The following is a 16,505-nucleotide window of genomic DNA, read 5'->3' on the forward strand; positions in this document are numbered from 1 at the left end:
CCTTTCCCTTGTTCTGGACGCTTAACCGTGAACGACACAAAATTGCATAAAGAGAAATTTTCTAAAGGTTCTGATTCAAAAATTGGAAATGTTGATGTCATTTTGTTGAAAAGATAATACTAAGGCAACGAAAAAATTTTTGGTTGAGAATAACTCTTATTAGAAAAAAAACAAGAGAAACAAATAAATCGCAAATAAGATCTAGTAAATCGTGAATTAGTAATTAATAGATATCATATTATACATCTTTATTTTTTTTTATTTACAAGCGAGCCGAAGGTGGTAGCACTAGCGCTCCATTCTACTGTTAAGTAGTGGCTCTCCACTATTTTTCTGATTTAATAATACTCATATAATAATATTATAATATATCCTGAATTTTCCTACTACATATCATATTTTGCGCGACCGCTAGCCAAATTCTCCGTCTAGCAAAAAGTCAACAGATGCACACCTCCTGCGAAGCACACATACATACTCGTATATTACATGCACGCATGTGTGAAAATGTTACCAATATACGAGTATTCACGCCCACATCGTGTACTCATGGAAGTCGTTATGTAAGTGCACATGTGTATTGGCGCTCAATGTCATGGGACGTTCAGCATCCTCTCTTGTGTCGAACACTCTGCAGCACTTGTCATAGCGCAGCATCCGCAAACAATATCGCTGCTGCAGGAGCACCAACATCTACATACGCACTTACATATGTATGTATTTTAATCGATAAACATCAAAGCGCTGCTGCCAAACGACCTTGAACGCAAACATACGCACTGGCGAGTGTGCACCCAAACTTGTAAAGAGTGTGATACCCGTATTGGGCGTACAAAATTCCTCTTAAGCGCTCACTTGACAAACATTTTTGTATACCAAAAGCAGCGACAGCATTTCTTGTGTTGTTTTACGTAATATTTAAGGCTTTGTATGTGTAATAGTATCATTGAGCTTATCGAGCATCAGCGTGGTGAATCGTATCGAATGTTTTTCGTAATGTTATCGGCCCTTAGCCCGCTGTCTAGCATCTCACATCAACATCGGCACGAAATGCACCCACATCTTGAGTTTTGGCTGCTTCTGCATTTTCTATAGCAGTATTCATTTATATATATTTGTGTTTATATTATATAATGTATAAATTCGTTGCACCACGTTGCCAATCCTCTCCTCTCACAACTCGACTTCAAGTCGGCACTGTTCCATTGCCATTCGTTACAGATTTTTCTGAATGAACTCATTCACCAATACACTGCACCGCATCGCATCACACTCAACTATTTTACCCGCCTGTTTTCTATGGTTTGTCATGTTTTTCGTGTTTCTTTAAATCATCTGTTTCGCCTTTGGCACCCACACTGGCTCCAACATAAAAGCTACCCCTATAACCACTTGTGCCCCGTTCTGTTCTCTTTTTCTACTGCCTTATTTATAATGTTGTTATTTTTATTAACGTAGCACATGCTAGTATACACAGCGTTGTGTGAAACGAAAGCAGCTTCAAGATAAAATAGCATAATCAGAATACATATGTATGTATGTATGTATTTATGTTCGGTTTATGGTTAATTTTTTCTTCATTTATAAAATTCAATTTCATCAGAGCTTATTTAATACGATAAAGTCTCTGAGGCATGTGCGATATACGAGTACACATCAAAAATAATAGCAAGTTGATGACGCCAGGGTGCATTACTTTCGTTCTTGGCTAAATTTTGGTTTTTAGAAATTATATAAATTTTTTATAATAAATATATGTATGCATAATTGTAAAAAACGATCTGTCATTCGGGGATGGCATAAAGCTGTAGGTACCTCCATTTAAGCAACAACATGCAAACCAAAAATTGGACCACGAGCTCAGTTAAATATTTAACAAAGGATGTATGCGCGAATTATATTTTGTTTTATCTCGTAAAACGGCGGAAAAAAAACCTTTCCAAAATCGTAATTTGAAATTGTTTTTACGAGTATTCGTTTCGACATAGTACTCTTAAACACTGATATTAATTTGATTCTAATTGCTGACACCATCTTTTGAGCTTTGACCATCAGGCATCTTACCAAGACTGACGACACTGTCCTTGTAGAGTAGATTCATGCGGAGCGCAAGAGTTGTGGAGCAACAAAGAAAGAGTATGAGTTTAAATATGCGGCTGGACCACAGAAAACGTGGCTTTAGGACGGCTGCAAGCTAACACATGGGCTGAAAATCTCGGGCCTAACCCATAGATGGCATTAGTTTTATTGCATTCGCCTCTTTGTCAGCTAGTACTAACCTTAAAAAGACAGCTGATAAAATTTCATGATATTCTATTCATTAGTCCGTGAGTTATTGCGCTATGAGAGAAGCTACTTTTTTATTTTCAAAACAACGGATCAAAAATAATTTTGTGTCTTAATTTTACACAGCTTCTTGATGGGGAAAAGTATCGTGCAAGCGAAGCAATGCCTGGAAAAGTGTTACGGGGATTCCACCCCAGCAGAAACAATAGTAAAACTATGGTTTGCTGACTTCAAACGTGGTCATAGAGACACCGATGATGAACAACGCAGTGGGCGTCCAAATGAGGCAAAAGAGAGGAGGCATGAGAGGACAAAAGATAAACAAAAAATACAAAAAATCGTTTTGAATGATGGAAAGGTGAAATTTGCGTGAGTTAGCTGACATCGCAAAGATATCAAAAGAATTATATTGCTTGAGCATTTGACTATGAGAAAGTGGGAGCAACGTTTGCTTATTGTTGATCAGAAATAAGAAAGTGTTGATGATTCTGGGCAATGGTAAAACTACATGAATTGACCATCAAATTGTTCCCACATCCACCGTACTTGTCAGATTTGGCTCCCAGCGATTACTGCTGTTCGTAGACCTAAAAAATGCGCGCCGGTAAGAAATTTCACTCTAATGAAGAGGTTATAGCTGCCACTGAGGCTTCTTCTGAGGCAAAAAATAAATCCTACTAAAGGGTTTTTCAATAAAGGCGGGTAGATGTTGAAATGGAATAAAATGGCGTTTGCTGTGTGGCACGTAGCGCCGTCCTGCTGGAACCATATGTCGTCTAGGTCCATATGGTTCAATATGGGCCATGGAAGGGCCACCACGTCTACCGAAAAATGGGCGCAATGCGCGCAACATTTGCGTTAATGAACACTCATTTTGATAATAAAGTTTTATCATTTGAACGTTCAATCGTGTAACTTGCGATGATGATTTGGCATAAACAACTGGATAATAAACAAAAGATTTGACAGATGTCACCAAAACAAAATGGCTGCCACAGAGCGCCAAAATCGACCCGCGCCAATTGAAAAACCCTTTACAAAAGTGGTATTGCAAAGTTAGAGATGCACTGGAATGATTGCCTTGTTCTTTATAAAAAAAAATTACGTTGAAAAGCTAATTTTGAACAAACAAAAAAAACCACTTTTCAGCCCATCCGTGCTTTTGCTTGCGTTTTGTTGAAGGTTGAGCAAAAATTATAAAAAAAACACAATTAAGTGCGTTTTTTTAATAAAATATATTCAGTGAATGTAAATCTTTATTCTTTAATTCATTTAAATATTGTAACACCGGTTTAGAATTAAGTGAGTGCAACCTCTGTGAAAATTGCCATGCAAAAAAGGCGCTTGCATATTCAATACAAATCAACACATCATTTACAATACTGCAATTAAATCGATTGAATCAATAAAACTTGTTAAATGCTTATATTCAGTGATTTTATTTTAATTACTTTCGTGTAACAGTTTTTCCCAATTTCCTATTTCGGTTCTAAGCGATGCCTGCAATTGTAATTTATCGAAGACTCTTTTTGTTGTTGGAGTGGCTTGGGATAAATCAACTTCGGTCAATTGTGCTTGCGGCGGTTTTGTATCGCACCTGCTCGAGGGCGCTTGAAAAGGTTGTTGAAAATATATGCTTAAATACATACATACATACACAAATACTCGTAGGTATTGGGCGGTCATATTATTGGAAAGTGATTATCGAAAATGTGATTTACATATATACATACATACACATAGGGTCATTAAAATAGGTTCGCTGCTTTTATCTATCGATTTATTTGTGCCGCTCGCAAAAATTCAAAGACCCGTTATATTAAGTTGCGTTACCGGTTGCACAGATTCGGTTATTTTCATAAAGTGTAATTTCGCGTAACCACTAAAATAGGTACTTTGCGGATAACTTTTGCATTTAAGTGCATAATTAAGTGAAAAATATTGAAAGTAACGTAAGTAGCGAATTGGGTAGTTCATTTAATAACTAATAATTAATATGAACTACTTTCAAAGATGGGTCGTGCCCAGCATTGCAAAGCTGAGGAGCAGAGGCTTGTTGTCAATCTTCGAACCAAAAAATAAAATAGTACAAATTTATCGCTTAACCACTTGGACGGCTCAAACATTTTGTTGTAAATGCCCTTAAGTCCAAAAATTCCACAGAACGACGTGGTGCCAAAAAGAAAACGATGTGCATTACTGATAATTTAATTGTGACTCTTGTCAAGTAGTCATCTTGCTTTTATGTCCTTAAAGGCCATTGTAGGCGCTAGACTATACGGCCCCAGAACCAAGCGTTCTGTGCCGATGGGTAGTTTTCCAAATATCTTCCAAGCGCAGATGTAAACCATACATATGTCTATGTGCAGAGATAAACTTGACAGAAATTTCCGGAATGAGCGAATCGCCATTCTGAGCTACAGTTAGGCGGCACTCAAGGCTCTATAATCCTGTGACATTAAGTCCTCACTGGTCCTTGAGTGCATCGAGAAACTGAATGTACTAGGAACGCACAATCGCATCCGATTAAGTTGGGTTCCTGGGCACAGGATTATAACTGGGAACGAAATAGCAGACGCATTTGGTGCGAGAGACTGTGGTCTCGTTAGAAAAAAAAGCGGAGCACGGTGGCTGCAAAACATTTTTTTTTTTTTGGGATGCTTCTCTTGATATACAGTGGGGCCTATTTACCTCATAACCAATAAAATGAAGAAATTTATTTACAAAGACACACTTCAAGAAGTGATGCTACCTGCTTCTGCTGATGATAATATGCCACTTCGGTGGTTTCTTATGCTGGATAATGACAAAAACACTCCTCAATGTTAGTATGTGAATGGCTTTTACTAAATAATGTTAAAGTTATGGATTGGCAAAGCCAGGAGGGAAAAAATCAAAAATAAGTAGAATTTATGGCAAAAAAACGAAGAGTGGTATTTCACTATAAGTTGCCGTAGCCGAATGGGTTGGTGCGTGATTACCATTCGAGAGCATGTAGTTTCAAATTTCCGTGCATGAAACAGTAAAATGATAGAAAGATTTTTTCTAATAGCGGCCGCCCCTCCGCAGGTAATGGCAAACCTCTGAGCGCATTTCTGCCTAGAAAAAGCTCCTCATAAAAAAAATTACTACCGTTCGGAGTCGGCTTTAAAACTGTAGGTCCCTCCATTTGTAGAATAGCATCAAGACGCACGCTCAAAAAAGAGATCGGCCTAACACCTAAAAGAAGTTTACGCGCCAATTATTTATTTTTATTTATTTTATGGTATTCCACTCCCACAGAAACTTGCCTTAGGATTCTCAGTTTTATGCCAAATCGCGTACAAAAGGTTTATGATAATCGTGGTGTACCCAGTGGTTATTGATTAAACTTCGATCATTTAAACCACTTTTTAATAAACTCACTAAGTTCTTCTTGTAGCGCATCTATTTTTATTTCATAACTATTTTAATGGCCACATGAATATTTCCTTTTTGTTCCTAGTTTAAGTTTTAAAAGATATTTGAATTATTATTCAACAATATTATTGTTATATTAATCTATGAAATAAAAGCTATGTAGAATTGAATATCAAAAAATTATTAGTACAAATCACGTATTTAACTCCAAGTTACATCCAGATTAAAAAAGGGAAAACGGATTAAATCTACTAGGAGCGCGAAATTGCATTCGACTCATATGAGTCCCGGACTAAAAATGCATACCTGGGAACCAAGAATAATAGAAACAAGATTGCGCCCATCAGAGAGTGCGTGACGTCACATTAGCTGAGTTGTGCAGTGTTGCCAACCATTTGCTCTTCGCAATAAACTTAGTAATTTTTTATACCCAAAATGCGAAAATTTTTAAACTTTCGTGTTTGTTTCTTTTTGTTTAATTTAAAGCTACCGAAACTGTTAGTTAAAAAAAACTGTATTATTAAACAAAACAATGTTAAAAAAAGAAACTCTGGGAAGATTTTGGTTTTAATGAAATTTTGTTGATCCTTATAAAATTTGATATTTTGAAAGTGCAAATTTAATTTTTTGCTCCTTTTAAGATTATGAAATAATATTAAATGTCCCTCTCTCAACTCTTCTTAAGATTGAAAACCTTTTTACACATTTTAAAAAGCGTTTCAATTTCAATTAAAACCATAGAGGTGTACTCGTTTCTTCCAGTCCTAAATCCTTAGTGGGACATAGGGCATCAAAAGGTGTATTCATAGTAAAAATAAGCAACAAAATACCAGAAAATACTGACAAACCATAAATACATTTTCATAAATATATTAATTAGCAGACAAGAATTTTGTTACAATACCTCAAATATAGCAAAAAATTGTTCTCTTAACAAAAGAGTTTCCCTTAACAAAAAACTCATAAATGAAATTGTACATATGCAACCATAACACATTTATTTAAAAAAAAAGCGCACATGTTAAAGAAAATTGGTCACGCATGCAAAGTTCTTCAAGTAATTCATTAAAAATTTGGTATTTTATTTATTTATTTCCTTTAAATTGGCATTTTAGTGCATTTTTATATCCAAAGCTAGGCAACACTGCAGTAGCGAAAGAGTGATTTGACTGCTGACACCAGAAGAACACCAACAACAACTGCAATCGCGGTTAATGCGACCAGATGTTAAAAGAAGTAAAACTAAATAAAACTGAGTGAATTATTGAACTAATTTAAAAAAAATGTTTATTTTACAAAATTATAAACATTACATTTTAATTAAAATAGGCTAGAAAAATGTCATGAACAAAGAACGAAATTTCCAAGTCTAAATAAAGACTATAAAAAATGCTAAATCAAGCTACCTAAATGGTAATCTGGCCAATATGATAATGTGACGACGTGCTAATATGGCGTCACTCATTGTCAAACTCGCTGAGAGCAAAGTAACGGTACCACGATAGGCGCCATCTCATTATTCTTTCCATTATGCCTGAGAACTAAGTAACATACGTATTGGTGGGAGAAGCTGCGTGCTCGAAAGTAATACGACTTGAGCACTTTCTTGCCATGAGACAACCCACCATCCAAGAAGAGGAGTGGCACTTTCATTATCGCTCGGCAGACGGCTCTACGTAACCGGAGTAGCCCGGATTTATGTACATATGTATATCCGACCAAGGCCTGTCACTTCAGCTGCATTTCTCGTATATGTATGCGGAATGTTTGTGCTGCTACAACATCAACAACCACAGGCATTTTCACAGGTCACTGGCAGACTGTGCAGTCATCTGTAGCTTCGGAAAATGGCCCAACAATTTTTGCCGTTTCCGCGACCAATTCCCGGAAGCACCTCTATACTTGTTTTTTGCATGCCAAGTGTTAGGAAAAAACAAACAAATCTCTTATTCTACTGCTATCACCTTATATGAATTGCGACGAATAGCAGGCAATACGTCAAGTCATAAACGTTTACCGAAAAGTGCCATACCCAGCCAGAGAATACGCCACCGTAAGCACATTTACCAACAGTTGACGTCAGTATGCAGAAGGTGCTCTGCGTATAGAACTGTGATTGGCATATAAAATTGAAATTTGCAACAATAGTTGAACTGAATTATAATTATTTAATATAAGTGAATCTGATTCCGAGTACGTTCAGAATGTTGTATTCAGACTCCGGCACGCTAAAAGTATCAATATTTTTTCACTGAAAAACAAATATTTACTCGTACATGAGAAATGGGCATTACCGCTGAATGTAAGTGAAACGCGTAGCTACTTTGGTTGCGTGCGATATTAGATTTTCACGATAAACAGGCCCATTTCTGCAGTCGTCTAAATAAACGCATTTCTCTATTTAAATTGAACCGGTGAGCAATGGTTCTACTCGAAAAATGGCAAGAGATCAATAAAAATGGTACTTTATCTATTAAATAGAGTTAGTTAGAGATGTTTTAATTCTGTTGAAATTTTTTTACTACCAATTTTTTGGCAAGAAAAAATACGTAGTGCTTTTAGCGGTTCTGCAATTGCCAGTAGATAACCATGCAAGGCGAAGACACTTGAAAAATAAAATGTAAATACAAAACATTTCGCGCAACTACCTACATACATACATACCTACCTATCTTTTATCTTTTTTGCATTAAACCTGCTGCGAAGTTATTTTGATAATATTTAGTTTGAATTCACATGATTCGCCTACAAGGAAAAAAGTGGCTTAATAAAAAAAAAACACCAACAACAATGTCACACTGGGACGCTGTTCAAAACAAAAGTTACAAAAAAATTTGTCTTTTCGTTGCGGCTTTCCAAAATTATTGCACGCATTTTTCTTTACTACTTTACTATTTTTGGTTTCTTTACACTCGTACGTATGTATGTATGTATGCACGCACTCTCTTTGCTAGCGTCTGCCCATTCCGTCTGTTTAAATAGTGCTAATGTGCAAATTTAACGTGTGTCCGACAGCTTGTCTTTCCATTTCACCATATACATACGTATGTATGTACATACGTATGTACGCTTATCGTCTGTTCGTACGTCTCTTTGACTACTATGCCCACCGTTAATATGCTTAATTTTTTAAAGCTCGGCTTTAGTGAAATATCCGGTTTGTTTTTAACATAATTTATTTTCGTTGTTGCTCTTGCTATCGCCTTCTGTATGGCTCTATACTGACACACGCACACGTTATTGTAAAAAAATAGCGAGTTAGATTTCAATTTTGCGACAGCTGAGGTGAGGCTCTTCAGAAAAATGTTTGAGTGATATAAAATACAATAACTAAAAATCTACCCACTGTATACACATACATATGCATATGTACGAGTGCGAGTATGCACAAAAAAGTTTGCATGCCAGTAACTACATATGTATGTATGTAATATAGCGAAAGCATAGATTACTTCATTGAATATGAAGAACAAATGACAAATTAAGTTTGGTGGCCACCAGGAAGTGTGTAATGCCAAGTTGAATTTTTACAAACTAGTAGAGAAATGCCTATATTTTATAAGGTCTTATTTATTTTTGTTTATAAACGTGCCCCCTTTATATTTGACGTTGTTCTTTATAACCAATTTCATTACTCATTTTTGCACTTCATCGACGCTTAGAGTGCCTGCTGGCCGACGTAATCGATAAAGTTCACATGTAAAGCGACTGAAAAAATCCAACAGGACAAGTTTCTTTTGATTTAGCTTTTATCAATACATCCTTTCAAGTTCACGCACACACACATATATACTTTATAAGCTCACATTTTCGATTTCGCACTGAATACTCCTTGCAGAATTTTATTTTAATTTGTGCACAATAATTTTATTTCGAATATTTACTTTTTATGAAATTAACTATTGAACTTTTCTTCAACGCGTTCCAACACTTTCCCCAATTTTTCCACTGCTCTGGCAGCCGGGTATGACAAACTGACAGCAAATTGGTGGGAGCTCAATTAAAATACCCCTCTCAGTGTTGCTGAGGTAATATCAATTTCTACTCCATTTTCTTTTGTGGAACACAAAGTAAGAAGGAGTGTGTCTCGGCTTAGATTTAGTGAAAGAAAATGCTTTGTTGTCTTAATTGCTGTTACTTAAGTGTATGTAGATTTTTGCAAAATCGCACATTTATTAGCAGTTGAAAACGAGCAGAACTTTTACATTAATCTATAATTTCTAAGATACTTACATTTATTTACTTTCGCTCCCATATGTTTGCTTGTTATATTCCATCACATTTATTCCCACATATCCACTACATACATAGGTGATGAGTTAAATTCTTCCCATTTGGTAGCGCGAAAAAACAGCTGCTATTGACAGCCGATTACTCAATAGTCTTGTAGCCACACATTTGAATTAGTGAAATTTAAGTAAAATTTCAATAAAATTTTATCTTAAGCAAAGAAAGTAAATATGTTATCCGTGCGTACAGTGTTGCCATGGAGTCGATCACTGGTTTCCATTGGACAACATGGTTTAAAAACTGTGACAACCACAAAAAGTACTTTTAGTGGGCACTTGTTGACAAAAGTTTCCCATTTAAAAACGCCTCAGCTCGCTCTTGTGGCTCAACAGCATCGTTTCTACTCGTCCGACACAAGTTCACCAAGCAGACCGAACGAGGCAGGAGATATACGTGTTTACTATGGCAGTTTGGCTCCAAAGATGAAAGCGGTGAAGATATTTTCACTTACGACAAGCTTGGCAGGAATGGCGGCACAACCAATACTCATGGAACAAGGCTTGAAAATTGGTGGCACGCCAATGGCTGTATTCCTGTGTGGTTTCGCTGGTTTCTTCACATTTGTAACGCCGTTTTTACTGCACTTCATTACAAAAAAATACGTGACTGAAATTCATTACAATCCAAATACTGATGAATATACGGCAACAACGATTTCAATTATTCTTTATAAGATAAAGGTAGCAATGAATTTAATTTTTACAAAAAAAAACAATGTTTTTCTATTTTCATTAACATTTTACGACAAAAAACAATGTTTTTCTATTTTCATTCACATTTACTTGCAGACTAAATTCAAGCCAAGTGACGTTACGGTGCCTGAAGTACCCGGCATGTTTACATCATTTTTAGTACGTAACAAACCACTGTTTGTTGATCCTGCACTTTTCGAGGACCCTGAGCATTATGTGCGTATAATGGGGTATGACAAGCCGGTGGACTTTAAATTAGAATTATCAGAAAATTCATTAAAACCAGTAAGAACGGTTAAAAAAGAACAATAAAATAGTTATGGTGTAAATAAATTTTAATAAATTGTAAAATAGCGAGTAGGCCAAAAGGAAAGCAGCTTTAATTCCAGAAATCTTACGAGACAGTTGGTAGTTGTTGTTGTAGCAGCATAAACGTTCCCCATATTTACATGCGTGGAATGCTGTTGGAGTGACAGTTCTTGGCCTGATATAAATCCGGGTCGTATCGGTAATGTAGAACCGCCTGTCGTGGAAACGACAGTTGGTAGTTCTTTGGGATTGCTAATATCTTGTATATGTATTAATATTTCATACCCGGACAATGATTGCGTTTCTCAAAGGCTTTTAAGTGGGATCTTTGCAGCTGCAATAAAATCGGAGCTTTGTGCGTATGACTTGCAATTTTAATGATCAAGAAATGGGTTTCTTCAATTTACCATTGAACAATCGCTTTTCAAGAGGAAAGTACACATCGCATTATTGTAATAAAAATTATTAGTGCCCCCATAAGTTTAGTGATTTGCTTGTAATGTTGTAAAAAAAGTTATTACATATCTATATCGCGTTGTCCGCGCATCACTACGAAACGACAACACCAAATGACGTAAAAATTTGTATACATTAATATTTTCACCCAATGAAGGTTATAGGCATGTTTTTATGATAGAACTCCCTTCCCACAGCCCCCAGGCCGCGCCATCACTCTCATTCGTCACTAATAATCAAATATTTGCTTAAATTTAATCTAAAAAATCTTAGTTTTTCCTATTTCCCACTATTTATATCACACTCTAGACCTCATAATCCGCATAAGCTGTTCAACTATGACCCAAATGCAAAGTTCAAAAACGGTTTGAGATAGAAAATTAATATTGCTTGATATTTTTCTGATTGGTTGTTTTGATTTTTTTCAACGAGGCATAGCAACGGATGCCGGGTATTGTAATATTATGGTTATTAATAAAAAATTATTTTCTATGAAATTACTGTTTGTAATTCTTTTATATACATATCCTAAATCCTTCAAAACTACTTCTAGGCGAGCGGGGCCGCGGGTTAAAGCCAGTATACATATAAATTCAAACAAAATTTCTCTAGCAAACTGAGTATCAACAAACTCAAACTGCACTTACACTCAAACCATCAATCACTAGCTTTCAAACTGTTCAAAACAGCTGTTTTTGTTTACTGCGTGATATATGTACATACATATTTATGAAAGCATGTGTTAATAATTTCCAAAATAATCGAGAGGAGTGCGTTTATAAATTACTGGAAATGTCAGATCTTAAGATACTTTTGGAGTTTAGGTGAATAAAATTGTTGCATATACGTTGATGTAAAAGAAAAAAGGTAATTATTTAGAAGAGCGGCCCTTCAGAAAATCAATATTTTTGTAAAATTTTTTCAATGATATCAATAAAATGTATTGTAAAAGAGTGTTTAAGATCGGGGGAACTATACTTTTATGTAGGATTTACTGTTAATATGAATATCAAATCCGGCGGGCGACACAACAAGAATAAACTTAAAAACAATGATATTAAGCGTATTACAAAAAATAATAAAGTAATTAAAATTAAATTAAATTAATTAACACAGTATTTTTGCGTGGAACTCTTTATCGCGTAGGCGGCCTTCGGCCGCGCTTCAAAAAAATAACCCTCATCAGTCCAACTCCGGCTACGCAATCCACAGTATTTTTGCGTAGAACTCCTTTTCGCGTGGGCGGCCTTCGGCCGCGCTTCAAAAAAATAACCCTCATCAGTCCAACTCCGGCTACGCAATCCACAGTATTTTTGCGTAGAACTCCTTTTCGCGTGGGCGGCCTTCGGCCGCGCTTCAAAAAAATAACCCTCATCGGTCCAACTCCGGCTACGCAATCCACAGTATTTTTGCGTAGAACTCATTTTCGCGTGGGCGGCCTTCGGCCGCGCTTCAAAAAAATAACCCTCATCAGTCCAACTCCGGCTACGCAATCCACAGTATTTTTGCGTAGAACTCCTTTTCGCGTGGGCGGCCTTCGGCCGCGCTTCAAAAAAATAACCCTCATCAGTCCAACTCCGGCTACGCAATCCACAGTATTTTTGCGTAGAACTCCTTAAACACTCTTTTACAATACATTTTATTGATATCATTGAAAAAATTTTACAAAAATATTGATTTTCTGAAGGGCCGCTCTCGCCCGCCGGATTTGATATTCATATTAACAGTAAATCCTACATAAAAGTATAGTTCCCCCGATCTTAAACACTCTTTTACAATACATTTTATTGATATCATTGAAAAAATTTTACAAAAATATTGATTTTCTGAAGGGCCGCTCTTCTAAATAATTACCAGAAAAAATGTTGATATGTTTGTGTGCTTACAGTGCAGGTGCTGAACTGCTATTTGGAAACATTAAGAGCCGGCAAGTAACATTGGCGGGCAATGAAAAATGTGTGTTTATATTTGCGATTTTTGTTTTCGAATTAAAGGAATTCCTCATTTCAGGGACTATACGCAAACTGCTCAAGTGGATGCACGCCAACATTCTAACAGAGCGACCAGAATTATTCATTCAAGATGATTCAGTGTAAGTGGCTGTAGCAATTAGATTGAAAATATGATTGTATAGCTTTATTTATGTGTGAATTAGTAAAGATGCTTCTTCAAAATAGTGCAAACTAAGAGCTCTGCTTTTCATATTATTGTAGGCGGCCCGGCATTTTGGTGCTAGTGAACGACACCGATTGGGAATTGCTTGTAAGTGTTTTCTAAATATGATAGTACCAACCGCCCTGTTCTATCATTGTTGGTTCAGGGGTTCAGGGGGCCATCAACAATTCGAAATCATCGAAAGCCATTGGCCCTGACGGACTTAACGCGCTGATGCTGAAGCATCTGGGACCCCTGGGAGTAGGATACCTCACAAGGGTCTTCAATTTGTCTCTGGCCACTCTCATCATCCCTGACAAGTGGAAAGCAGGGAGAGTGGTCCCACTATTGAAACCTGGGAAACCCGCCACCCTAGGGGAGTCTTATCGGCCGATAACTCTCCTTTCCCCAGTAGTGAAGACACTTGAAGCCCTCCTACTCCCACTCTTCACGACACACCTGGCCCCAGCCCCACATCAGCACGGATTCCGACGAGTGCACAGCACCACCACAGCACTCACCGCCATAAACGCCCAGATAAATCGCGGGCTTAACCAAAACCGCCCCTGCGAGAGGACTGTCCTAGTGGCGTTGGACCTAAAGAAGGCTTTCGATACAGTCAGCCATTCCACGCTACTAGATGATATTTATCAGTCGACACTCCCGCCAGGGCTGAAGAGGTGGTCCGCGAACTACCTGAGCGGTCGGCACTCGTCAGTGATTTTTTCGAGATCAAATGTCAAAGCAGAGGAAGATTAAGCAAGGCGTACCGCAGGGTGGTGTCCTTTCACCCTTGCTTTTTAACTTCTACATCTCGAAGCTTCCCCAACCACCAGCGGGAGTTTCCCTGATCTCATACGCTGACGATTGCACGATAATGGCGTCGGGCAATGACATCGATGGCCTGTGTTCCAAAGTGAACAACTACCTCACCGACCTTTCTCGCTTTTTCACTGCGAGGAACCTCCAACTTTCCCCCACCAAGTCCACGGCGACCCTTTTCACCACCTGGACAAAGGAGGTCAAGCTGTCCCTTAAGGTAAAAGTCGACGACACACCAATTCCGACTGTAAATAACCCCAAAATTTTGGGTGTAACCTTCGACAGCTTGCTCTCCTTCTCTGCGCACACAACCGCAATTGCCACTAAAGTCCAAAATCGCAACAAGGTCCTCAAATCGCTGGCCGGCAGCACTTGGGGCAAGGACAAAGAACTGTTGCTTTCGACATTTAAGGCAATTGGCCGGCCGGTTATAAACTATGCTGTGCCTGTCTGGTCGCCTGGTACTAGTGATTCGCAGTGGATAAAGCTTCAGACATGTCAGAATACCGCCATTCGGACAGCGACCGGGTGCCTCCTGATGTCACCCATACAACACCTGCACAACGAGGCACAAATGCTCCCAGTAGCGGAGCACAACAAATTGCTCAGCAAGCAGTTCCTGCTGCGGTGTTACCGTAGGTTTCACCCCTGCAGACACCTGCTTGAGCCTGAGCCGCCTCCCAGGCACGTCAGGAGACACCTCCTCGACTTCGCTGACGAACTCCAGGACAAAACTGACCGAGACCTACTGGACCGGACAGTATTCAGACAGTCAATAAACGACATTCACCGGGAGACCGTTACCACCTTCATGAACTCCCGTCCCGTGAATGCCGTAATCGGAGTCCAACCACCACCTATTGCAGATGAAGAGCTCCAGCTTCCCCGTGAGACTCGTGTAACATTGGCACAATTATATTACGTTCTGGATATTGTAGCAGGTTAAACTCCTACCTATCCAGAATCGACCCCGACATACCAAACACATGTCCGGCATGTGAAGGTACCCCGCACGACACTAACCACCTCTTCACATGCCCCCTTAATCAGACTCATCTAACCCCCCTCTCCCTCTGGACCCAACCTGTCGAAACAGCATGTTTCCTGGGCCTACCCCTAGATGAGCTAGACGAAGACGACAGATGATATACCTACACTGACAGGGCTAACTATGCTGTTAAAAACAACAACAACAACATCATTGTTGGTTCCCACTTTATATTTTATTGATATTTATGCATACCATTTGTTTCTAGGGTGAACTAGAATATGAGATACAACCTAATGACAACATTTTATTCATCTCCACTCTGCATGGAGGGTAGATACTGACTGCCACCTACGTTGCTATAGTATTTATTTTATTACAATATACTTTAATTTTTGTATTAAAATTACATCTTAGGCTGTTGTATCATTTTATCAGGCCTTGCCGGGCACTGTGAAGTCGGCGGTCGTTGTCGTCGATCTCATTTAAAGTTAAGTCTGAGAAAGATAATGTTTCAACGGTGTGGGTCCGAAAGGAAAGTGCTGTTGGGTGAGAGGTTTAAGGTGGCATGTTAAACGGTGGTTAGTATCTTTCCGGGTACCTTCATATGCTGGACATATGTTGAGTATGTGGGGGTCGTCTCTGGATAGGTAGGAATATCTTGAACGTAATCCGATATTTAAAAAGCATTTTTAAGATGGTAAAAAACTACCGATGAATGCCGTTTATAGCCTGCGTATATATGATACTAAGGGTCTAGTAGATCTCGTGTAAAGTTGAGCGTGGGTCGTCTTAACCTTTGACTTGATTATAGAGTTATTGCTTTAAAGTACTATTAAAACAAATCTGACGCCATATTTTGTCAGCAGAGTGTGATGAGCAATTATAAAAAACGAGGTTATTTCCACAAAATATAAATTATTTGTAGACACACAAAATTAGCATAGTGCAAATTGCGTGGATACAACAAACTCTTTCCTTAACTTCTCACTAAAAAGCTGCATTTTTTGGCTCTAGAGTAACGTCTTGTAGCAACCGTTTGTTTTATCAACAACGACCAGGCAGGTGAATTTCATGATAGCTTTCGTGACAACGATCTGTGGTCAAAC

The 16,505-nt window shown here is 38.0% G+C and overlaps 3 protein-coding genes across 4 annotated transcripts in view; 2 read left to right on the top strand and 1 right to left on the bottom strand.

The window, feature by feature from the left end:
• LOC129240276 (elongation of very long chain fatty acids protein 6) overlaps positions 1 to 9,650 on the bottom strand; it is a 104,934-nt gene extending 95,284 nt beyond the window's left edge. Inside the window, exon 1 of one of the 2 annotated variants that reach the window (XM_054875971.1) lies at positions 9,570 to 9,650. The gene's annotated coding sequence lies outside the window, so the exon portion shown is untranslated. Of the gene's footprint in view, positions 1 to 9,491 lie in introns of both variants that reach the window. The other variant, XM_054875970.1, reaches the window with a different exon arrangement.
• Positions 9,651 to 10,045: 395 nt separating this feature from the next.
• Positions 10,046 to 11,000, top strand: LOC129240930 (transmembrane protein 70 homolog, mitochondrial). Its single transcript, XM_054877004.1, has 2 exons — positions 10,046 to 10,655; positions 10,764 to 11,000. The coding sequence occupies exons 1-2, from the start codon at positions 10,146 to 10,148 to the stop codon at positions 10,977 to 10,979; spliced, it is 726 nt and encodes a 241-aa protein (XP_054732979.1). The 5' UTR covers positions 10,046 to 10,145; the 3' UTR covers positions 10,980 to 11,000.
• A 1,039-nt stretch (positions 11,001 to 12,039) lies between these two features.
• On the top strand, positions 12,040 to 15,753 carry LOC129241056 (ubiquitin-related modifier 1 homolog). Its single transcript, XM_054877203.1, has 5 exons — positions 12,040 to 12,256; positions 13,321 to 13,388; positions 13,443 to 13,524; positions 13,646 to 13,694; positions 15,665 to 15,753. Exons 1-5 carry the CDS (start codon positions 12,162 to 12,164, stop codon positions 15,731 to 15,733), a joined length of 363 nt encoding a protein of 120 aa, XP_054733178.1. The 5' UTR covers positions 12,040 to 12,161; the 3' UTR covers positions 15,734 to 15,753.
• The last annotated feature ends 752 nt before the right edge of the window (positions 15,754 to 16,505 follow it).

Source organism: Anastrepha obliqua, chromosome 3 (genome assembly GCF_027943255.1).
Source record: "Anastrepha obliqua isolate idAnaObli1 chromosome 3, idAnaObli1_1.0, whole genome shotgun sequence".
Lineage (NCBI taxonomy): Eukaryota > Metazoa > Arthropoda > Insecta > Diptera > Tephritidae > Anastrepha > Anastrepha obliqua.

What these genes read in the sequence shown, in the direction of transcription:
- LOC129240930 (XM_054877004.1), top strand. Translation starts at nt 10,146, where the DNA reads ATGTTATCCGTGCGTACAGTGTTGCCATGGAGTCGATCACTGGTTTCC. An exon ending in TTATTCTTTATAAGATAAAG is followed by an intron (nt 10,656 to 10,763) that starts GTAGCAATGAAT and finishes ATTTACTTGCAG; the next exon opens with ACTAAATTCAAGCCAAGTGA.
- LOC129241056 (XM_054877203.1), top strand. Translation starts at nt 12,162, where the DNA reads ATGAAAGCATGTGTTAATAATTTCCAAAATAATCGAGAGGAGTGCGTT. An exon ending in ATTGGCGGGCAATGAAAAAT is followed by an intron (nt 13,389 to 13,442) that starts GTGTGTTTATAT and finishes TCCTCATTTCAG; the next exon opens with GGACTATACGCAAACTGCTC. An exon ending in TTCATTCAAGATGATTCAGT is followed by an intron (nt 13,525 to 13,645) that starts GTAAGTGGCTGT and finishes ATATTATTGTAG; the next exon opens with GCGGCCCGGCATTTTGGTGC.